The 24802-nt window shown below is 31.7% G+C and overlaps 1 protein-coding gene and 1 long non-coding RNA gene across 7 annotated transcripts; one reads left to right on the forward strand and one right to left on the reverse strand.

Moving 5' to 3' along the window:
* The first annotated feature begins 206 nt into the window (after window positions 1-206).
* On the forward strand, window positions 207-21688 carry LOC126864109 (monocarboxylate transporter 10). 6 transcript variants are annotated; one of them, XR_007689072.1, is made up of 10 exons: window positions 3889-4052; window positions 9222-9710; window positions 13566-13717; window positions 14293-14566; window positions 14958-15093; window positions 15493-15658; window positions 16190-16436; window positions 16767-16907; window positions 17014-17095; window positions 19108-19256. XR_007689072.1 is itself a non-coding variant. In XM_050615084.1 (9 exons), exons 2-9 carry the CDS (start codon window positions 9266-9268, stop codon window positions 19377-19379), a joined length of 1833 nt encoding a protein of 610 aa, XP_050471041.1. In that variant the 5' UTR covers window positions 207-420; window positions 9222-9265; the 3' UTR covers window positions 19380-21688. The 6 variants fall into 6 exon arrangements, 5 of the variants coding, with proteins under 5 accessions (XP_050471041.1, XP_050471042.1, XP_050471039.1 ...); XM_050615084.1 differs by lacking the exons at window positions 3889-4052; window positions 17014-17095 and adding an exon at window positions 207-420 and having other exon boundaries at window positions 19108-21688; XM_050615085.1 differs by lacking the exons at window positions 3889-4052; window positions 17014-17095 and adding an exon at window positions 427-573 and having other exon boundaries at window positions 19108-21688.
* LOC126864123 (uncharacterized) lies at window positions 2033-3748 on the reverse strand. The gene is made up of 2 exons (XR_007689074.1): window positions 3602-3748; window positions 2033-3496 (listed from the first exon to the last, which is right to left on the reverse strand). It is a non-coding gene; the product is annotated as an uncharacterized LOC126864123 (long non-coding RNA).
* Window positions 21689-24802: the final 3114 nt, after the last annotated feature.

Consider the following 24802-nt stretch of genomic DNA (forward strand, 5'->3'; position numbering starts at 1 on the left):
AAAAAATTTTAAAGTATTAAGTATCAAATGTAAATATGGAAAGTAAAACTAGTGTATTAGCATATTCAAATAAAAATTCTTGTGTATTTTCTGTAATGCAAATTTTGTATAAGGTAAAGAAAATTTATTAACGTATTTATAAGAAATAATTTGACATTTAATGCTGTCTAATAAAAATATAGAGTAGAATCTCTTTATGTCTAGACAATATCAGGGATTTTTCGTGGAGGATGTCTTTAGGACAATTTTTAAGTTTTGGATATGCACGTGTATTTGAATATATTGCTACTTCCGGATCAGGTTCAAAAATATTTAAGTTAAATAGAATGAAATTTTTTACAACAAAAAATTTATTCTAAAGACTATTTTGTTAGAGACCATACTATGAGATAGGAATACGAAACTGTGACGAAATATAAGGTTAGACGGTGCATGTCATTTTATCGATTAGATTTCCTATTCTGTTTTGTTCATGTAATATCACTTGTCTCAAACATATTGTGTGATTAATAATGTGCAATCATTGAAATTAATTGAAAGTATTAATAACTTTCTATTACAAAATTCCTGAAGGTGTGTGGTTAGTGAATGAATTGTTCATATAATTGTTTGAAACTTTATTTATCAGTAATTTGTTGTATAACGTTATAGTGAAATTATAAAACAATAAATTGTATTAAAAAATAATTACATGTATGACTGAACAGTGTGGCCTCAATAAATGTGCTTTTTTGTTATTACTTGTCACATGTAACAAAAATAGTGAATCAATTATGTCTTTGATTTAACTATCATCTTTACATTGATCTTTTTGTGATGTTATATTTTATTATATTTCATAATTAAAGTTAATATAAGAAACCGTAATATAAAATCATAGAGGATTTAGGTCATTAATCACATATAATATATTCACAACTACTTATTTTTCTTGAACTCTCAGCGTTAACAATTATTGTATTATTGCAATATTTTTTATAATGCAACAATGTCACAAAATGAGTAATTTTTATATACGCATACATTTTATCTACTAAATTGATATAATAGTATATAAGTGAAAGTAATTAAAGTTAGATTATAGTTATTTTATAGTTATACATAAGACTTCTATAAGCATTAGTGTAGAAATAATATAAATACTTTTATAAGACTTATTTTGTTATCCTAGTTATAAGTAACAATAAAATCATGTTTAAATCATGTTGATATTAGTATAGTGTTTTTTTATAGATTTATATTATCGTATATTGTCACATATAAGGTTGTTATTATCATTAAGTAAAAATATTTAATGAAATTATGAAATTACAAATTTCATATTTAAGATATTATACACTAAGTAGGATTATAACTTTTCACTATTCAGTAAACTCATGTTATGAATTAAACTTGGGTTTTTCTTTCATTGATAATTGTCTTACCCTTTATGAATCATACATTATGTATTCATTGTGAATTCCTTTTTACTTACTTATTGAGGCCACTAAAGTTTTTTTTGTTATAGTTATTTACAGGAATCTAAAATGTATATATATATAACAATGTTATATTATCTGTTTAGAATTATTAATTAGATTATTGTATTATAAATTTGCAGTGAATTTTGTGTTATAATTATGAACTGTTATGTATGTTATAATTATAATTATGAAGCTGATGAAAATGAGATGAATGAAAATCAGGTATACAATAATTTTTAAATATATTAGTTTTGCATTTTTGAAGATATATTCTGCATTTTTAAAGAAAAAAGCTACATCAGTACTACAGGAATATTTTACTAAGCGTTAAATTAAAAAAATGATGCATAAAATTATAGTACAGTTTTCTTATTTTTAGATAAATTATTATTTATGTGTTTAAGAAATAAATTGCATGATTGGATCAAAATGCTGCATGAACTTTATTTGCAAAATGTAGGATTGAATTTTTTCATGACTCGAAAATTACCGGAATAAAATTTAAACGCTAAAATGCTACAGAGTAGAAATAAAAATAAGGTACAGGTAAAAGTAAGATGTTTCACAGCTTCTTAATAATAAATATATTATTAATTAAAGGTGTAAAGTAAAGTACATAGTCCATTCATATTTTCAAACTTTGCCTCATTGTGTTTAAAAATTGTACGAGATGCATCACTACTTGTGCTTGCTTTGAAAATCCAAAGATACTAACCGTACTTTTAATCAGCTTTTAAATTTCGCTTCTTGCATATTTATGTCAGCTGCTTTTCGTTTAGATTCTTGTAATTTGGAATATTTATCGAATTATAGTGGAAGTTAAAAAAAGTTGTAAGCTAAACTTTGTTTCAAACTGGATAATTATTGAATTTTATGTAAACATTTTGTTTTTACGGTGTCTGTTACAAAATGTAAATTATTGTTAGTCATTTTTTGTATTGTAAACTATAGTTTAATATTTCCTGAGATAATCGCATAATACGTGAAAGAACACTTTCAGAAAATTCTATGGTTGTGGCAAGATTGGAGATACGATCTTTTTATATTGGTATATATTTCTTCATGATATCATATAAAGTGAATAATCCCTAGTTCTTGCTGATGTATAACAGTATTTTTATATTTGCAGAAAAGGTCTTTCGGTGGTTTCCAAATATTTATAACTTTGGACAATTTAAGAATTTATAAAGATTTAAATCATATATTTCTTTTTAGTTACTCAGCAAAAAATGCAATTATTTCGAAGATAAAAATATTTACGATACAGTAACAGAAACAAATAATTTTTTTTTATCAATTATTTCTATGAAAATAATTGTACAAATTGTTTAGTCAGATTTATTTTATTATTAGATAATACATATAATAGGTGCATAAAATAAATTGCTTGATTCAAAATTGGAGAGACAGAGACGTTCTAGTTTTATGATGCAATATCGAACCATGTTGAGCTATGACTTTATGTATACATACATAGTTCTATCTATTCTATCTATCCGCAGTCTCGTTGTTGCTGTATGAGAAAGTTCACTACTTTAGAATGTTGTAACAAAATTTCTTTACATTTGGTTACAAATAAAATGAAAGATTGTAAAACATGTGAAACTTTGGGCACGCATAAAGAAAAATTTAAGTGTCTCCTTATTATACAATTAGTCTTTACAGTTTAATGTTTGTACTTTCAGAAGGATGCATCATCTGCTTATAAATCCAGTTTATCTTTTTTTAGTTTTCTAGAAAATAGTCCCTGATTTATTCAGCGCAATATATTTTATTTTATCATCATGTATAAGCAAAATTTTATAGTTATCTTTAAAATAGTACTTGTAATAATCGTTACTTATTTTGTGAATCACAATTTTCACAAAACACAAGTTAGAAATATCTTTCCTTGTTTCCTGTCCTACAGATACCTTAATATCCAATATTAACTACAATGTTTCGATCTTTCAATTTTCTTTCTACACAATTTTTCGTGTTTTAAAAATATTTAATTTCCCATTCGATCGATTGAAGCCAGATAGATTTCTTTCCTACAGAAACACAATTTCATATATTTTGTTAAATTATATATTTCTAGAATTTCTAGGGTTCGATTCATTGTCTCTTAAACAGTCAGTAGTGCCTAAAACTATTACCATATCGCGTAGCTATTCAATTCCATTGACTAGGCATCGAACGAGGCCGTGGATCTCGATCAGTCATACATATTCCCCTGGTATCCCGTTTAGACCGGAAGAAGTATCGAGGTGGACGCGTTTAGGGAACTATATAGAATCATTTGGTAATACACGTTATATCGGCATGTGAAATTATCAAGTCTACGCGCAGTTGAGATACATGTCTTCGTTCATCGTTTTCGCGTTCGCTCGCTAGTTACTAGCGCGTTAGTCCTCTCTTCTTAACACGGAACTTTCGACCACTCGTACGGTCGACGAATAACGCTGGTTACTTCAGTTTATGCTCGGCTCTGTCGTTGGTTGGATCGTGGAGAGAGAGTGGTCGTCGACAAAGAAGACGATCGACGCGACGAGACGCGCGCTCACGCGTTATCTTCGCCGGAAGCCCACTGAGCAAACGAAAAATTTGGTAAACTCAATCGACGCTACTTTCGAATTCCCTCCGTTTTCTATCTAGTTAACTGGCCCGTGTATTTTTCTTTCCTATGCTCTTTTGCCCGTTTGTTCTCTTGTCTCTCTTGTCGTTCTTTCCGGCTACCATCTAGCCTCCACTGGCCTTTTCTATTCTCAGTCGTTCGCTCTGTGTTACTTTCCAATCGTGCTACGTTCCGATTTACGAGGAACAAAATAGGGACTGACACACGTCCGTCAATCGTGAATTCAAGCTCGATGGAGGAGGCACTTTTCGGCGATGATTCATTGCATCGCGGTTGCGTCGTGTTGTGGTCTTAGTCCATGCGACCCATCAGAATCGTAGTGTTGACAGAAATTAGAAGCGAAGAGATTGGGAAGACGACCAGAGGCAACGTGTGTGATCCTGTGCAACATTCGGTGTCGTGCGTCGTGCTTTGTTGATTCAGAATTTGAAAACTCGTCGCTCTTCTTTCTTTTTCTTTCCTCGTATTTCCTTTCTTTATTTCCGTGTATGCACATTTTTGCTTATCGAGAATGCCACGCATGTACATGTCATATCGATAACGTTAAAATACTAGTATAGTATTAGTAATAATTTTCCATCGTTTCAATGTTGTGCAAAATAAGTTCTTTATGGTCATCTTAATTGATGGATGTTACAATTTGCGTTTTAGTTGCTCGTTTTTCGAAATTCAATATTGTAGGAAGATTAGCTGACGGCAGGGAAGTTAGTTTATTCGTCAGTAAATTTTTATTGGTGTTATTTTGTGTTTGTTGTAATTAGTTATTTAAGAGAGAATTTTCCTTTGTTGATTGAGTATCGAATTAGACAACTTGCATATCTGATTGTCTTCGCGCATTAATGTGATTATTTATAATTTGGTACTTGTAACATGTTCAGTTAAGACGAATTTTTTGGATAGTTAAATGGAGCTCATTATGGAGTTGATTAACGGAGGCTTCAAGTCGCCCAGCTTTCCTCAATTGACTGTCCTAACTACGTAGTGTAAAATATAATTAATTTTCATTTAGTAGTCAACTTTACTTAGTTTTTTTAATTTCATTGAGATAATTCCATTTATTTCGTTTATTACAATTTATGGTAATTGGTTTAGTAGATGTCAGCATAAAAGTGAACTCTAACAAATGTAGAAAAAGTTTGTCATTTTTAATTATAACTATTATTTTTTCTCCAGTCTTATTCTAAATTCTATTTTAATACTATTTTAACAAAAATTATTTGTTTTTACATTATCTTTCTGTTGCGATTTCTAGACTCATTTCTTATGTATATATATATATACTGTATATATGTATATATATACTACTCAGATTAGTAAAAATCATTGGTTTAGGCCTATTCTTTTTATACAAATAGTATTTGTTACCAATTATGTTCTGTGTGGAATGTGTGAGGAGGTTAATCGGCCAATAATTGACATGGGAGTCGAAGTATGATATACATACTTTACATGCTTGATCCACTCAATTCGAATGCAGATTAGCGTCAAGGTCAAAAGAAGCAGATTTGATGGTTTTCAGCAAGGAGTTCATGTATGTACATTATTGATAAAACAGTTGGGCATTTTAAGAAATAGCAGTTGTCATATGTAAATTTGTACAAATGATACGAAACATTTAATGTTATAATTTTTGCGAATATTACCCGTGGTAAAAAATAAAAAAATTTTTAATTAAAATTTTTACAACTTCAATAAGATGACATTTTAATTTCATCCTTTTTATATACACGATGAATAGCGCAATTTAATTTATGAACTTAATTATGAAGAAAATTACTTTGATTATTTAAAGCATCCGTGGGAATATTTTTTTTTATGTATCTTTTAGTCATATTAGAATCACCGAAGCAAAACGAATATAACGAATATTTTTTAATAAGAAAAAAATTTCACTTCTTCTTAAAGCTCTATTTATTATATTAAAAATTGTTCTGTTATAAACATACAAACTATATATTAAAGTTTTCATTAAATTCTACAGAATCGGTAAAGTAAGTTTCTTTTTGCATTTAAATAGTTTAAAAAGTAAAGTTTGAGACGAACGTTGGAAGAAAGTTTCTGCTTCGGTAACAAACAACGAAAAGAATTTAATGTTTTGTTGTTTATAAAACGCTGCTTGCCACGCGCTTGTACATGCGCTAAAATGTACACAGAAGTTTCTCCGCTATATAGATTTACTTTTCAAGTTCGAGTGAACGCGTAGAGTAATCTTCTCGAATTTACTAATTTTGAGTAACAAAGTGCACTGGTAGCATAAACGAGGACGTGGTTCGTTCTTCAGGTCGCATTATGCCGTGTCGGAAATTCGTAATTATGTTTTATACACTAAGCAAACTGAACTCGCCATCTTCTTCGAAGAACTTGGCGGAAGGTTCACCCGTTTCTTTGTATGCAATCGTTACTTTTCCCTTCCGACCAACAACTCTATTGTATTATCGTTGCTTCGAGGCTTCTCTTCAACTAGAATCGACCGTTTAATTTTAATTGGTTCGTGCTGTTTGACCCTTTCCTCTCTCTTTGTTATCGCAAGTGATTTTAATGTTATCCTTTGTCAGTGTAAATTCGATGATTAATTAACGTTCACGGAATAGTAATTATAGGATTATCTTTTATCTAGCGTTCGTACCACAGTTTCAGCGAACGTTCTTAGCCGTGAAAGAAAAAGTCTCTGGTAAAAAGTGGCTCCAGTTGTAGCAACAGACGATATTCCTCTTTTCGAAAGTTAACATTTTTTTAGCAAAACAAATTTTCCTCTCTCTTTAAACACGGCCATAATGGTGTACGCCTTCTACGTTTAGAATTAAACAGGCACACATATACGCGCCACTTTTGATCATTATAAATTAGAATACAAATACCAAGCAACTCCCGACCGTTTAATGTTCTTAGAAAGTAGTTTAACACTTTGTTACTACGATTACATGTGTCTCGTCTTGGTATGGTGTGCGTCATTCGAAATTTGTAACGTTTTCAACATGTTGTCCCTTGTACTTGGTAGCAGTTTTTATTGTATAAGAAAGACGCACATCAAGACAAATCGTATTCACACGAATTGGAGTGATCATGTTTTATTAAACCTTGGCGTAACGCGGAATGGAAACTGCGACTTTCTACCTTCACATTGTAGATCGCCTCTTCTTGACAACTCATTTTTATATCTTTTTTATCACGTTTCTTTCTCCCTTGTTATAAACTTTTTTTTATATATTTACGCGAATAAAAGGAATATATAGATTCGATAAAGTGGAATACTTTGTCAAAAACTATAATTTATAATAATTTAACACGTGTATTACACTATTGATAACGATAGGATTAAATCAAAATCAAACTAGTAATATTTAAACTTTGTCGGTAGATGAAATTCCATATCGGTAATAGATATATTTCTTGGTATCAAGTTGCACATTATTTGAGGACGGAAGAGTCCGTAGGATAAAAATCTTTTACCTATAACACATAATGATTCGCGTAAAACAATTATGAAATTTCTATGGATTATTTTAAATGTTTAGTTATTACTTTGAATTCTTTCGTCAGAATATTCTTTATTATTTTTTAATGTTTCAATAACGTAAAATATATATTTCACGATTTAGTCCATCGCTACTTACGCCATTGGTTTTGATATATAGACTGTTATCGTCGTATTAAATACACGTATGCATACGTTCAAGCTTGATGCACATTTATCAACACGTGATAAAGCGTGCGAATTGTTTAATACTATGTGTACACCGTTTTAAGATATAATTATTTTAATTTTTTCTTTGCTTTCCATATTATTCTTTTCTTCGATTTTGATGATTTAGTTTAAGTAAATCCATCAATAATTAGTGTTACTCGCAGACGAAGTTATAAATAATATAACGAATTTAGTTTGAATAATTTTTGAAAATCATCTTTACTGAAAACTAAAGTCAAATATATCCCCAGAAAATCTAATTACGCTAACTTTCTTTTAAGATTTCTGAATTTTCTTCAATTTAAAATATACGTTCTATTTTGCCTAATGTACATTGCCTAATGCATTACCGAAGTACGTGTGTAATAATTTTTATCAGACAAAGCAATATTTATTTATATACAATATTTTGCATAAACACTCTCACCAATCAGACAAAAGATTATTATGTTTTCCAGTATTTGCTACTAAATAGACTAAATTTTCAAGTTAATTCTAATAAACGATAAAATTGAATTCATTCTCAATCTGAGAAGATTTTTTGATTGTAGGTTTTTATATAATACGAATTGAAAGGTGTTTGAATTATGTAAGCAACGTTACAACGACATTTTTTAATTATGCGAGATCTAAATATAACGTTTAAAATTAAATTTCATGTTTTGTTTATACCAGGACGTATTTTTGACGTGACTTTTTGTAGTGGAGATGGTAATTCAACGACAACAAGAGTACGTTTGTAATGAATTACAGAAATATCAAGGTATACAAGAATTTGTGCAGAAAGTAATATTTTATAGTTGTTACTTTCGTACATAAATTGATTGCAGAAAGCATTTATCTGAATTCCTTTGTCAACGGTTTTTCGGTTTTTTTCAACGGAAATTATCTACAAAAGTCCGTGTCACAGAAGCATCGTAAAGAAAAATTTGCAAATTGTTTAAGTATTTCTTAAGTACAACTCTATCTTACTTATCTAGATATCTGTATTTATGATAACCTGCGAGACAAAAGTATATATATTATTTTTATAATGCCAAATATTTAGATTTTAATAAATATTTTCTTTATGTTGCACGAAATATGTTTAATAATAAAACTACCAATCTATAGTATAATACTATAGATGATTATAATTAATTTGGCATAATAAAAATGAATCAATAATGAATACAACCCTGCTTCTATCTTAATAGAAATGAAAATTCATTTTCCCAGAAATACTTCTATATTTTTAATAATTTTAATGCCGTAACAAAAATTCCTCCAGACGTCCACGACCAACAGCGATGCCCTATTCTTTTTTCTAATCTATGTCAAATTATTTTTCCATCATCTTATTCTTATTTAACTTTATAATCGCCTTACTAACTAAGAACGCCACGAATTAATCCCTCCGTTCGTTCATTCTTCTTCACGAAGTAGTTTTAACCTTTTTTTTTCTTTATTTTCCTAGAAATCATCGATATCCATCGGAAGAAGCGTACAAGAAGCTGAACAATGACGATCGCGGAGAATACAGAGTCGAAGCGGACGGATTCGACGAACGTTTCTAATATCAATAACGAGATCCTCGAACGAAGTTCTCTGAACGAGGATTCGCAACGACCGGAGGAGGCCTCGAATTCGAGCACCGAAGGCAACCCTCTTTTGGAAACCGACGGTAAGAACTTATCGGTGAAGATCGACGTGTCGATCGCGAAATCGAACAGGACGGATAAGGACGAGGATGATCGAGCGTCGATGAACGCCTCGAGGAAGGATGCTGATGACCGTAACGTGATCGTTCCACCGGATGGTGGTCTGCGAGCGTGGATGGTCATGATAGGCAGTTTCATCATCAACGGTGTTCTATTCAGCGTCATAAACACGTACTCGTCGATCTACCTCGAGTTACAGAGGAGACTGTTAGAGTCTGGAGAAACAGGAGCATCTTCGAAGGCAGGTAAGTTCTCTGATTGTTCATCACTGACTGTTTATCACTAGCGAGAATATGATAGATATGGGACGATGTAACTTGTAGTAGTTCTAATATATTATTTATCATTAGACCGTGAGCATTTATGCAAATACATATTTTTATGAATATCGTTAAAGAAATAGAACTTAAACAGAAATTTATTTCACTCGCTGATCATGCACTCTATTACGACGACTATACTATCGTGTTTTTACATTTTTAAATTTCCGATATATAAAAATCCACAGCCTATTTATCGTTAAAGATTTAGATTACGTAGAATATTGAAATTTGTGTGGAAGGCAGCAGAATACATGATCTGTGGGGAAGAATATACCGTGTACGTATAACATACATATGTCGACTGTGGTCGAGGAGAAGATAAATAGGAATATGTGAGTATACGCGGTTGCATAAATAAGGACATTCATATATTCAGTGTCTTCTGGTTCGCGTCATCCTTTTGCGTTATCTTTTTGATATACGCGATCGAAGACTGACAATATCGTTCATTAGTTCGAAGAAAAAATTAGTTTTACAGTGATCGTATGTCGTTTATTAATTACAAATAAAAACTTAGTTTTGTATTGATAGTTTAGTATCGATAGTGCTTTTACTTTATGGTTATTACTGGAAGCATGACATTGCGAATAAGGATGTTTATAATAAATAAAAAATGGATAAATTGTAAACATTTTCTATATATATATATATTACGAATATGCATGAGAAGTCGTTTAAGCAATCATTAACGTAGACAATTTTTAAAAAATGTTAAGATAATAAGCTTTTATCTCTTTATCTTCTTACCTTGAGTATAGTACAAGATATTTTCGATAAAATTATCTCTTTTTTATTTGTGATTGATGATTTCTAATAATGGGATATCTTTATCAATAAGTGCACTGCATATGCTCGTGTAAATGCATTTTTCCTTCGTTTCGGTGCATTAGTCACAAAGCAACGAACAGTGACATAAAATAACTGACATAGTAATAATTTTTGAGCACTTATAATATAAGATAAATAACGTGAAATCCTTCAGAGATCAATATTCCAGGTTTTGACTTCTTCAGTGATTGGTTAAATGATGATTAGATCATGTTTTATTGAAAAACTAGACTATGTTCAGTCTACTAATTAAAAGATGTAAATTGATTCATATTGAAAACTATTATTTTTATTAACGAGTATCATAAAGTGTAAAGACACTGATTCAAATGAAATTGAGTATATCGCATAGACTGTAACATTTGTAAATGTTATTGTACCGTGAATCGTTTTCTTTTTTACTTTATATTATTCGATAAAAGGAAAAGAAGTTAAGATTAGAGTTGTGAAAAAAAAAAACAGAAAATCGTGTTCTTTTATATCCACTGCGGTTAATCATTGTCCCAATCACTCGCTCAGTGCAGTCAATGAACTGCGCGTTATCTTACCATTTTTATTATTTACCAATTTTTATATTGATATCGCCATTTCTAATAGTTTCATTCGCGGATCAGTGAACTGCAAGCGATTATCATAATACTATAAGTTGATAATATATTTTTCCAATAATATTTTTCAGTAACTATCTTACTCGCGTCGCGTCTGATTCAGTTATTAGGTTATAACCCTTTACGAGGGTTAATCTATTATTAGCATATTATTATCAACTTTGTGCAAGAGATCATAAAAATAGGAAAATTAATGCTAGTTGAATCATAATGAAAATTAAGCTAATATATCGCAGTATGTATGTATTAGGTTGCCCGAAAAGTGTCTTTCCTTTACAGACACGTCTTTTACAACGATGCATCTTTATACAAACATGAAACCTAATCTGTCGAACGTTGTTATCTTTATTTTGATAGAACAAAATGGATCATACGTAATTCGGTAAAATAAGATAAGACGGAAAACGTTGTGCGTCCATTATTTTCTTATAAAACGAAAGAAACTTTTCGGACGACCTAATACGTATCTTTGGTATATGTATGAATGTGTGTCGATGTATGCAAATGTTTATACATATATAGGTACGATATATGAAGTAGATTTCAATAATCTCGTTTGTAATAGGCTGTGAGCCTGAAATACAAATAAACATACTATACTATACTACACTGTACTGCAGTATTAAGTTTATCTCAATAACTGTTTATGGAATTAATAAATTTTGAATTTTTCTTGTCAACTTTCACAAGTTGTTAACTTTTTACTGTTCTTTTTATTTTTTTTTCACAAATGAAAGGATTTGCAGCAATAAAAAGCTATAGTATTGAAATTCTGTTTATTAGAAGAAAAAGAAAGGTGTAGGTTTCACGCTCAAAAATTTAATATTTAATGTAAATGCTTATTACTACAAATATTAGTTGAGTATTTACAGTACTGGATCTTTCGTCGATCTCTGTCGGTTTACTCAAATTACCTTGGTTACAAAACGAAAGAAGCACCGCTACATCCCTCTCGTTTACTTTATGAACCTAATATGCATTTATAGCATGAATTTATAAATAATTGAAGTCAAGCAACAATCAATGAACATTCTAATAAGAATACGAAGGATACATGGCGTAATTGAACCGTTAATTGGTTCGTGGCCTAAATCCGACATTTCAAAAGTACTGATGCTTCCTAAGATTTAATCGTCGTTAAGTGAAGCATGGAATAATTAATTCGGGTAGCGTATCAATTAAACCGATCGATCAGGCTAATCATCCGCGGAGTCAATGCACTGGACAACCTGGATCTGAATTAATCGACAATTACATGGGTATTAATAGTAACGAGGGTCAAATAATATTAATCTGGGGGTAGTTACTCTTTAAAGTAGAACTAGGTCTTTACTAAACAATACGAACTTTAAACGACATCTAAGATCGTGGATAAATGGTCGTTCTTGTTTATTATTATTAATATCATACTTATTTGCGTTCATTTAGTCGATATTCTTGTGAATATATATATTTTCGTTTCGATCTAATTAAGCATATGTACTTTGACATATCCTAAATTTCGACAAACTTTACGTACTTTTTGATATTTTCTTTTTAAACGAATCATTTGTTATCACGATCGATTATATTATTTTTTATTTATTGTAATCTTGAGCTTTCGGTTTAGGATGGTTGCCGGCTTATCACCATGTTATATGCGACTCACTGGCAACTATGAATTAAGTTTTGTAATTTTTGGGCAATGATTTGCCTAATCTGAGAAAAATATTTTCTTTTAGCAATTGTAACGTTTCATTAACGTTTAATACGTTCTGTTGTACTTTATAGAATTTAGTGGCGAGTTACTGGAGCTTGAAGTTACTAACCGATATCAAGATCAAAGTAAACGTTTCGTTGTATATTGATAGCGTGATAGAACTTCTGTTATCAGAATTTCCATCGTTCCAATACTCTACGAATATCGGGACATTCTGCTATCTGAATATTCTATTATACATACAACGCCTTTTTGGTAACGTTTTGTATTCTGTTTCCTTTTCATACTATTCTCTACAAACAGAATTACAATACATAGCGTAATACATATGTACACTATTCCATGCAGAAAAAATAACTTCAAACAAGTATTAATTTAAAAATAAAGAGTATATGAAATCTAAGTTTCTGTATTGTTTTTAAAAAATATACGTCTAAAAAATAAATAGAAAAATTCGTTATCCTAAAAAATTGCGTTGAAATGGAATTTCTATCATATAGTTTGAGTAATGGAAGTTTCATCGGACGTTCAAACATTTTTACGCATATGCCCGCAGTAGATTAGACATATTGTCGCAGATAAATTGTCGAAATTGTCAAAAATTGTCAGAAATTGTGGAAAGCGGTCGTGCCTTTGTTCCAGCTTTGGTAGGGTCGTTAACCATTGGTACCACGTTCTTTTTATCGCCAATTTCTGGCATTCTCACCGATAAAATTGGGATTCAGATGACCACATTTTTGGGCGGTGCTATTGCGTCCAGCGGTATGCTTCTATCCTCGATATTTTCTAGCAAGGTAAATTATTTCTTTCTTTTTTTCATTTCATTTCCGTGTAATCATTTAACGAAACAACTTCCCTACATCGATCGCGTTAATTTCATTTTTATTTCGAGAATCAGTATCAATATAGAACGCATAGTGTAAAATTTCAGTTTGACAGGTGTTTACAACCGATTCTTACATTTTGCTCTTCTCCTTTGTTGTCATTATTATTCAATCCTAAATTATCTGTTTGTTAATTATAAATTACACTCACGTTCATCATTTTCGTTATATTTATAAAATTATCACACGTATCGTTTGAATGATTTATACCAAACTTTACGTTTCGAACAGCTAACCGATTTTTCTTGCACCATACTGAATGATCGAAATTTGTATTCCATCAACGCATATACAATTCATCTAAACGAGTCATTTAGACGAAATGAGTCATTAACTATATTTAATTGAAAAAGCTGATCACGATAAGAATAAAAAGATAACACCGTAAAACAATTTGCACGAAGATACGTTATCCACCGTGTTACATCCTCTTCTTCTCGTTGTCATAATCGACTCGAGTTATTTTTAGAATCGCTGTGCTTCAGGTGACATTATTATATTTGACTTATGGAGTGATGTACGGACTTGGTGCTAGTCTTGCCTATACACCGAGTCTAGCGATCTTGGGCCATTATTTTAAAAGATACTTGGGTGTGGTCAATGGTATCGTCACGGCTGGAAGCTCTGTATTTACCACGCTTATGCCATACTTAATCGAAGTCATACTTCTCCTTTTCGGTTTGGAAGGGACGTTAAGATTTTTAGCTATGCTCACTGCGATTGTCATGGCTTGCGCTATTCTCTTCAAACCGATTCCACGTAAGTCTTAATTCCTGCCATTCTTTATATTTTCGTCTTCGTATTTCATACTTGTATTACACTTGCGTTATACTTTTAACGTCTTCGGAATGGAAATTTTCTTATCGATTCTGCCATTCTTAGTTAAGATGTCCTGTCTAAAATTTTTCATTCTTTGAGATACGTTGAAATGTTTGAAGTTCTTCCACGCGTTCTTTCAATCTCTCAAGCAATGTTTTATCATAGAGGCTATTACGAAATAGCGAGTAGATATACTAAATCGAAGGAGAACAACGATGGCGCAAGGAGAATGATAACAAAATTTCAGTTTCCCTCGATTTCAAAAGTGGCGTAGCTAAATTAATCGAAAATCGAAGATCATCGTAACTCTTCCATATCACGATTCTTCCAGTTACCTCGGTGCCGCGGGATCAACTAAATTCCAAATCGGGCTTCAAAAACTGTCTGAAGCAAGTTGTGAACGTCTCGATTTGGAAGAGAAAACGATACGTGGTATGGGCTACTTCGATCCCTCTCGCTTTGTTCGGGTTAGTATATTAGATCAACGAGGAATTATTTGAATATGTACGAACACTTTCGCCGTAACGCAAGCAGCGATCCTTGATCGGCTTAGCTCGCGTGTCTTTTGTCGGCGGCTTCGTTCTTTTCCTCGTTGTTAAACCATTAGCTTTGATTATTGATACGCGACCACTCGTTAACATTGAGACGATCGAGGTTGTCAGTTAAATTGCAGCCGGCGCGGAAAACCGACGACAAGTTGGTTAACGAACGCGTTTGCGAAAGGAAACTTGTTTCCTGGCGACAGTCAAGTTACATGTGGCTTGTAATTCAAGCCATCGTCGAAAGAAACGACCACGGCGAAAGCGTATAAAGTGACGAGTATTAAGTGACACGAGTAGCCTGATCAATGAGAACGTTCCTTTCAGATATTTCGTCCCATATGTTCACATTGGGAAATTTGTCGAGACGGTGTTTAAGGGCTCGGATAAAAAGCTGCCGATTATGTGCATCGGTATTACTTCAGGTATAGGCCGACTTGTCTTCGGATATATCGCTGATTTGCCCAAGGTGAACAGAATATTGTTGCAACAGGTAAATCGTTCACTCCTTTTCAATTACTTGAACAAATGGTTTCTGGAGAAAAATTTTTATAAATGAAAATATATATATATACATACATAAATGAATTATTACATATATGTATAATATATCGCACATGTATTTGAACATAAAGGTGTGTGGAATTGAAACAATTCAGTTAAAAGAACATGAAAACAGTCAAAGAGGGATTTAAAGGACTAAAAATGGGAAATTATTTAGTATCTGTCTAAATGATTTTTCATGTAATTCTAAAGATAAAATTCTAAATAATGTCTTTGTAAGGTTTCAAATATTTTTCCCTTTTCTTGAAAAGATTTGTTCAAGTTGTGTCAGTTTTTAAATGCATGTGTACAAGTACAAATATATATATATATATACACCTAATGTTTTTCAGAATATTAAACTATCGAGTATCTTTTCATGTGAAGAAGTTTTACTTGAAGTTTTTATCGATTCGGGAATTAAAAAGCTTCATTCGTTTTATTTACTTTAATGTTTTTCATTTGTTTTGAATGATTTTAGATATCGTTCCTTAGTATCGGTGTTCTTACAATGCTTCTCCCCGTTACGAATTCGTACATGGTTTTACTAATTATCTCTTTGGCCATGGGATTATTCGATGGCTGCTTCATATCCCTTTTGGGTCCTATTGCATTTGATATATGCGGTCGAGAAGAAGCGACACAAGCCATTGGATTCCTATTAGGCATGTGTTCTATACCTTTGACTGTGGGACCGCCCATTGCTGGTCTTCTGTATGATCATACCGGTAATTAATTACGTCACATAATTAATTAAGATTTCATACTATCTGTTACTTTGTCGGAATTTCGAACTAGTGATTTAGAGTTCGTTTTGTTAACGAAATTCCAAATTAATATTTCAATCTGAAATCGATTTGATTTCTATTTTTGAGATTTTTGTATAGAAAGTAATTTAAGTCGACTTTAAAAATATAACGAAGGCTTGACAATAGAATAAATATTTCACAAAATAATTGTCGAGATGTTAAATTTTGTAATATAAATGTTTAAAAAATTCTTTTACTTATTTACTAAAAAATATATCTAATTTGCTTTTTATTTTTTGGTTTACGTAGGTAGCTATGACATACCCTTTTTCTTAGCGGGTATTCCACCAATAGTAGGGGCACTCACGATGTTCCTGATAAAATTCGTGAAAGACGAAGAGCAGACCACCATTAACGGAAACACAGGGGATAAAACCACTTGTCAAAATGGTCGGTAAACAGGTATTTGTGCATTATTCACATCTAACTAACAGAGTTTGTTTCTCCATGTGGTATCGAAACACGTGCGTGTCGGTTTGTAACTGTTTTCATCAAGACGATTGAAACTTTCCACGGAAAGCTTTTCGGATAATATAGAATACGAATCACGTCTGCTGTCGAGGGGGACAAAGCACTTGGTAAAATAAATTCAATATTTCGAGAAATTATGTCTGCACATTTTGCTCAGACTTTGTTGCTCTCTATTTACTTCATGCCATTTTCTTTACTTTAATCTCTATTTACTGATACTGCATCCTTTGCGAAAATTCATTGCATGCTTGTGTAACATAATACATAAATCATAAAATCGCACTGATCCTTTTTGCATGTCACATTTCTGCACCAATGGATTTAACAAAATTTGGGGCGTCACAGCGATCAATGGACGATGCTTGAAATTGTTGCTAAGATTTAAGAGTTTCTGACAAATCCTACAAACGAAGAGAAGCTATTATCGAACTATTCTTTCTTTAACAGAATCTTCTTTGCGAAACGTATATGAAAAGCAAATAATATTCTTCAACATTTTTCTGTATTTCTAATCTCCTTTTTGTGGATGGAATCTTTTGGTATTTTAGCATCGATAATGAATGCATTTTATGCAACACATGTTCTTGCTTTTTGTTTATTTATCTACGTATATGTAACGAGGGCTAATGCGGTAATTCGAATTAATCATGGTAATGCAGCCTTGCAACAATTAATTACTTATTGCACCCTGCGTTGACAGTTTAATTACGTGTCGGCTCGTTGCGATATGACAACAACTCTGTCATCCATTATGCGCTATTCATAGTCAGTGTTTACTTTCTCATAGAGGTAATCCTTCTACTTTTCCGCGAATATCTTATCTCCACGTATTAAAAGCGAAATTGGAGTCAATTACACTTCTTGGGAAGTGTAGTTAATTTTATCGTAAGAAAACCACACTTCTATGTGTAAGAAACTTTTGTTCGGGTATTAAGCTGAGAATAAAAATTCCATTTAAAATTTAATTTTCGTTTATATGATAAATACGCTATATCATATATATTATTGTCGTAAAATGGTTGAAAAATGATAATTATATAAATTGTATATTACGAGAACATCGTCCGTTTGAGAAACACTGACACAGATGAGTAGAACGTCTGCAGTAGTAATAACCAGTTTGGGTCAGACACTGGTTCCACTGACCCGAACGTTGTGCTTTCTATATGGAACGTGTTAATAAAAAGTAGCGATATTCTCTTTTTTTTTTTACAATCGATACTATACATCAAAACCATGAAAAAGGTTTCATATTTGCTTCTATTTACAGATTTAACATCATAGTTCAATCATTTTTACTTCATATTTATTTATCGCTCACAAATTTCCGGCGTCTATAGAATTTATTGTTATATTTTTTTCGCTGTATCTCGTATAATTAACAAATAAGTATTATCCTTGAATGATGATTTAAACATCGGAAATAGATCCTTTTACTTGTGGTTTTATTTTCTATATCCTAGCTCTTCAATCTCACCAAATTTTCTCTGTTCTCATTTTCCCTTCTATATTTTGTACATTTCATAAATTTAAAAAGGAAAAGCTATTGGCAATGAAAAAACAAAATTTTTTTACGCGCCAATCTATTTTCATTGTTCCGACGAATAGAATCGATTCTTCAAACAAGCATTTCTCCGCTTACTTCTATTTTTCGTTATTACTGTATAAAAATATGGCAGGATACGTGGTACGAGTACACAGTGTACATTCTACGATTAAAAATAAGTAAAAAATACAAAATACAATTTTTTCGTTTAAAAGCTGCCGCTTTGTGGAGTACATCGATTCGAGAAGTATCATTTGCTTGAAAATGAGGTTCCAAATGAAAGAAACCGAACTTCCTTCCATTATTTGTACCATGCGTTCTGCCATGCCTTCTATGAATGTCCCTTAAGTCTTCGTTAAAAAATCATTCGCATTTTTTAATTAGCATCAAAGTGAACGTACTTACCTTTATTATCAATTAACATCTTGCACATCCGCAACTCCTCACTTCGCCATACTTCAATTAGCATTCTTTCTTTTGTAAATACTTCCGCAAACTTGCTCCGAATTGTCGATCGCATTCAACCGTTAATTTCTTTTATGTTTGCAACAATTTCTCACTTACGATCCACAGGCAGCTCGGGCATCCGCTTTCTATCCCCGTATCTCGTGACAACTCTCAAACACGAGCAGTCAAGCTGGAAGATGACGCGTTCAGGCGTCCACAGCCATCGTTCGTCGGAGTGTTACGGATTTCACGAGGACACAGTGTGCCAGGATCACGAGATCGGATATCTCGGTCGTTACGAACGCTCAGAGAGTATGCCATTGCTCCACCGTGAGAATCGGCCAGCTTCCGGTCGCTTCCAAAGGATGCTGCAATCGTCGATTCTTATAACGTGTTAGCTTGCAGATAAACGTCGCTGTTTCGAGATTCTTCGCGTCGATTTCATCGTGATATTCTCGCATTACGATTCTTTTATCATTATCATTTTCTTTCGATAAATTGTCTTTTCATAGTTCTTTTAATAATTATTCGACGGTTAACGATTCGTAGTTTTAATATTGAGATGAAAAAATAAATTGCGAGATTTCATGTGCATAACTTGCTTCAAATAATCTTACATTTTCTAAGATACAACTAAACTTGATGTTACGTCTTTTCTTGATCAAGATTATTTGGAATATAAAATTTGCACTTTATAACACAGACAATAAAGAAAATAAAGGGTTGAGTATATTCGCGAAGCAGCGACGATCGATAGATGCGAAAATCATTGTGAATAATAATCTTTGACGCTTTGTTAACGTTTAAATGTCATATCATCGGTGTTTCTCGGTGAATACGAGCAACGAATGTTTCTAGTTTTTGTAGCGATTGAAGAATCATAGGAGTTAGAATTTTTAGCATATTCACGTCGAATAGAACAGGAAATTCAACTAGAGACGAGGTTTATTTTTTTTTTTTTAACTCGTTCTCTGTGGAGTTTTTAATCTCTGCTCAACAAGCAATACCGATCAAGTCAATATTTTTCGGACGACAGAGTAAGAAGAAATAAGAATCGCGTTTTTGAATCGAATCGAACGAAATAAGATAGTTGCCTCGGTATTTTTAGATCAACGTACTCTATCACGTATTCGAAATCAGATCGCGTGTGCTGCTTAAATTTATTAGATTCTGTTTCTTTTTTTATTTCTATGTTACGTGGCTCATGCAAATAGACCTACACAAAAGACACAGAGATAAAAGTTTAAACTGGTCTATCGATAGAAATGTTTTTAGGATCGATTGATCTAGAAAGAATCAAAACGTTCAACGTTTACTTTTACCTGCCAATTACGATATGCTGACGTTTCAAGTTAATGATCATTATCTTATTCTACACTAGGAATTTGACAATTTCTTTTTATTTTAAAATTTGACTTTATTAACGATCGATAAAACTACTGTGTATCATGTTTCTTCGCATGATACTATCTTTGCTTCATCTACAGTTCTTAATATTTTCCTTTTTCGTCGTAAGACGAGTAGATTTCCTTGAAAAGAAATTTCGTTTTATTTGTCGTTAATAAGTGTCGGTGACAAATGTTGTTATGAAAAGTATAGAAATATCATTGTTACACGAAAAGACGACAGTTTTAATAGTCTCTAAGTAAAAGTGTTTTTAAATGTTACCACGATTACGATTTTATATCAATTGAAAATTTTGCCATTTCTTTGTATCGTATCCGAGAAAAGATTTTAATACCGTGCGTAGTAAATTTTTCCTTATGAAACATGACTTTATGATTATGATTAATGACTTAGGCAATTAATGAATCGGTCAATGTTAGAGAATCTTACATGTTTTGTAATCTAATAGTTATTCTTGGCGTATACTTGAAAAATAGGCTCATTCTCTCTCTGTTCAACAATTACAACTAAACGTAATCTGTAAGGTTCCATTTAGTTTGTAGATTTCCTTTTGATACGTAGTAGTTTGCCGGCCATAATATAATTAACGATACAGAATACTCTATTTTCCTAGTGTTGACAGAGCAAGAATGTTATTTTTCTCGAAATGTTGTACATAAAATAGTTAGAATATTGTGAAATCGCGCAAGAATAAATGACAGAAATAAAGAAATAAGAATGTTATAAAGATACTAGTTTGGAATAATCGAACCTCTGTGAAATATTATTTAATTTATTAAGCGGATTATTGCTTAATTTCCAACGATTGATTTACTTAATTGTAATTATTTTTAACGATAGGAAAATTCCATAATCGTTAAGATTAGTAACAATTAGAGAATCGTAAATTTCAATATGACGTAATTTATTTTTGATAAACAAAGATCGATAGGTAAAAAAGTGGGAGATGTCTAAATAAAGAAATTATTAAGAGATTAATATTTAAAGAAATGGACAATCTGAAGCGTTAACTCGTGTTCCACGATTAACGAGTTAATTCGCTGTATCTTTTACGTTTATCTACAATTCTTTTTCTTTTCTTACCATGAAGAGATTTCGTTTTCACGAAGGATGTTGTTCCTTCAAATATACAGCAAAATGTTATAGCGTGTAGGAAGAGAATAGTGTACAGTACGTCGATTCTGCTACATTTTATATATACTCCTTGCTAAGAGGATATACGATGTGCTATTTCCGTCTTTTCAGAAAACTGTCAGATCATTGTATTCTTTCGCGTAAGAATAAATGTAACTGCCGCATGCCGGTCTGTTTTCCTGGAAATGTATTAGGTGGTTACTCCTTCAGGATGCATTTTCGATTTTTAGGTGTGACGTGGTTTTATGTCAGACTGATAAAGATTTAACGAAAAACGAGTGAAAGATATATCAAAGACTTTAATCATTCTTATTGCTTAATTTTTGTTAATCAATTCAAACTTATTTAATTTTTTTTTAATGTTTTTATACGATTTTTCTGTTTTTTCGCTCTGTCGTATTTTTTAAAAGAATTCCAAGGAAAATTCATTTATGAAACATTTTGTAGGAGATTTGAAATAAAAGATATTGATATATTCTTTAATAAGTGATATTTAATTTATTAATTAAGGACGATGAATTGAAACGTTCCACGAATTATCGATTAGGCGTTTCATTTTTACAGACTAGCTCTTAAAATGAACGTCAAAGTAAAGTCTTCGTTAACATTTTTCAATTTCGCGTTGACTTTTTTAATCCTTTTAACTTTGAGTCAAATTACTTATATTTCGATTAAATCATGTAGTTTCGGATAACAATAGTATACTATTCGAGTAGTGTCTAGTATATAGTAATAATATATTTGTTCGAATTTGAAAAAAATCTGTCTAAAATTATTGGCAAAGATTTCCGTTGCAATAAAACAAATTTTATTTCTGTCACATAAAGAGTATCACATTTTCCCATGTTTTGTTTCTCTTTGGTATTTGTTGTTCTTTCCAATACCTCTTTTAGCTTCGTACAGTTTTATCAGGTTTTTACAATCTTATTTAGTCTCCTGCTATCTTTTTTCCTTCAGCCGTTTCAAATCCTCCGTAGTATTTTTTGCTTATATTTAAGTTCCCTCAGTTTCTTTTAATATCCCGCAATTTTCTATATACGTTTCTTAACTTTCTTTAATCCTTTTTACCTTTTACAGATACTCTTTCGTGTCTTTTGGTCTATTTTTACTTTCCTTCATTTTTTTCATCTTTTCTTAATCTTTCCCAGATTTCACGACCTCTCATTTCCATTCACTTTCTTTTTATTCATCCCGGCCCTCTCTCTCGATGTTTCTGATCCTTTCGAAGCTTCCTTCGTTATTTTTGCTTATTATTGCCTATTATGCATACTCGAGAATTTTTCCAATAGAGAAAACAATTTTCATTGCTTCCAATTTCAAAATAATCGATAAATATAGTCCATGGTATTAGGCAAAAAAGAAAAAAAAATAATAATACGATATCAAAGATACTGAAGGTAAAAACACTTTAATTATATATTAATCAGATATAATCAGTTAACTTTACCTACTCTTTGTACTGTTGGATGCCACAAAATAAAACAGAAATATCTTCCCAATGAAAATCTCCGGGGGAATTAGTATTGAAATTAAAATCTGTACCGCGATGCCATTTAATTTGCATTCAAAGCTTCCTACGTTCTGTTTAAACGACACGACGTCGATTCTCTCTGTTTTCAACGCATCGTTGCCGTTTTTATTCGGCGTTGCTGTTATCGTCGATGCAACGTGAAACGAATCGTTATTCGTGTCACGGATTCGAGTCGTCTAAATTCCCAATTTAATTGCCTAAATTTACAGGGAGCGTGACGCATTAGGCGAAGTGAAAGTTTACTGCAACTACAGTTTAATCGCTGTTGATCCTTTTATCTCGCGTTCATACCTTTCAATTTCCTTTTGTATAGAGCAAGTGCGAAAGGGACAGAGTTTTCTGCATAGGATATCGACATACAGTTTATTCCCTTTTCTTCCTAGCTAATTTCTATTTGTATCGATCTTTTTCAGACACGCCGTCAGCCAGATACATTAAATTCGAAATTACACGCGCGACTATTTCTTCGGATAAACCACAATTCAGAACACTGGCGCTTTCGAGGTATATTTGGAACAACGATAAATCAGCACGCTCTAAATCCGCTCGCATTGTACGCTAGATACAATTTCGACCTGAATCAGAAAGTGATGTACATTGTGGTGACATATTAATGGTTTTATTTAAATCGACCATTATTGTGAGCTTATCATTTTTTTCTCTTTAGTTATATGAATATCGGAGAGTTTAGAGAATTAAGAATATTCAATTCCACGATCTTCTTTGGATTCATTGTGATTTCAACGTATCATACATGTTATACGCTATGTGTCTATTGTTTATGGTTGATGACTATACAAAACTCAGGAAAAGAGAACTTTAAGTTGGTGCATATAAAAAAAGATAAGAAACATGGTATGAAAAAAGAAAGGATCGAGTTTTCAAAAGTTCATTTAATCCTCCGTAGCCAGAACTTCGTCAATTTATAAAAAAAAAAGGTGTTGTAATTGGTTACAATTTTGTAATTTAATCTGAAATTTAGGAACCAATACCTAATCGTTAATGATAAGACGAACGAATAAAACAACATTTTTTAGATGTAAATATATTGGCAACTTGTTATTTATTTATTATTTTACTACTATCATCGATTCTGTATCATTGGATAATTATGATAATAGGATGAAAGAAACAAATCCAATATTTTAACGATATTAGTAGACGAAAGACGCATCTTGTGTTCCTTCTTTGAGCTAAAAATTAAAGTTCAAAACTAAAGTAATATTTCACGATTCTATCGCTTAAATTCTTATTTTGCCATCGATCTCGATACGCAGATCTCGTATACTAATGCCAAATATACCGTGTTTAAGGTAAAATCTGTATTATAGATAGCCTTAATCATGCATTTACTAAGTAGGGATCAAAGATCTTCATAATTTATTCATGTTAATCTCTGTCGTTCTTCTCTTTACTATTTATTCCCTTTGATATTCTACAATTCTTTTTATTCTTTTTTACTTCACTCTGTTTTCTTTTCTATCTTCGCCAGAGAAAGCATAAAAACGTGAAGCATAATAGCTTAGTTTAAATAATACACGTTAGTGATAGTCTGGAAGTTCCATTAGAACAAAAATTGTTTGATTATGAGCGTAGTAGCTTCAGGAAAGAGATATTCATTTTTTGTAGCTTTCTTTTGTCCTTGTTTCACCTTACATTTCGTTTTTTTTTAATTAGAGATTATTCAAGGATTTTTAATACGTGCTTAGTTTTACAATCATTCAAGGATGTGTATATAGAATTGATTAG

This window comes from Bombus huntii, chromosome 3, assembly GCF_024542735.1.
Source record: "Bombus huntii isolate Logan2020A chromosome 3, iyBomHunt1.1, whole genome shotgun sequence".
Classification (NCBI taxonomy): domain Eukaryota; kingdom Metazoa; phylum Arthropoda; class Insecta; order Hymenoptera; family Apidae; genus Bombus; species Bombus huntii.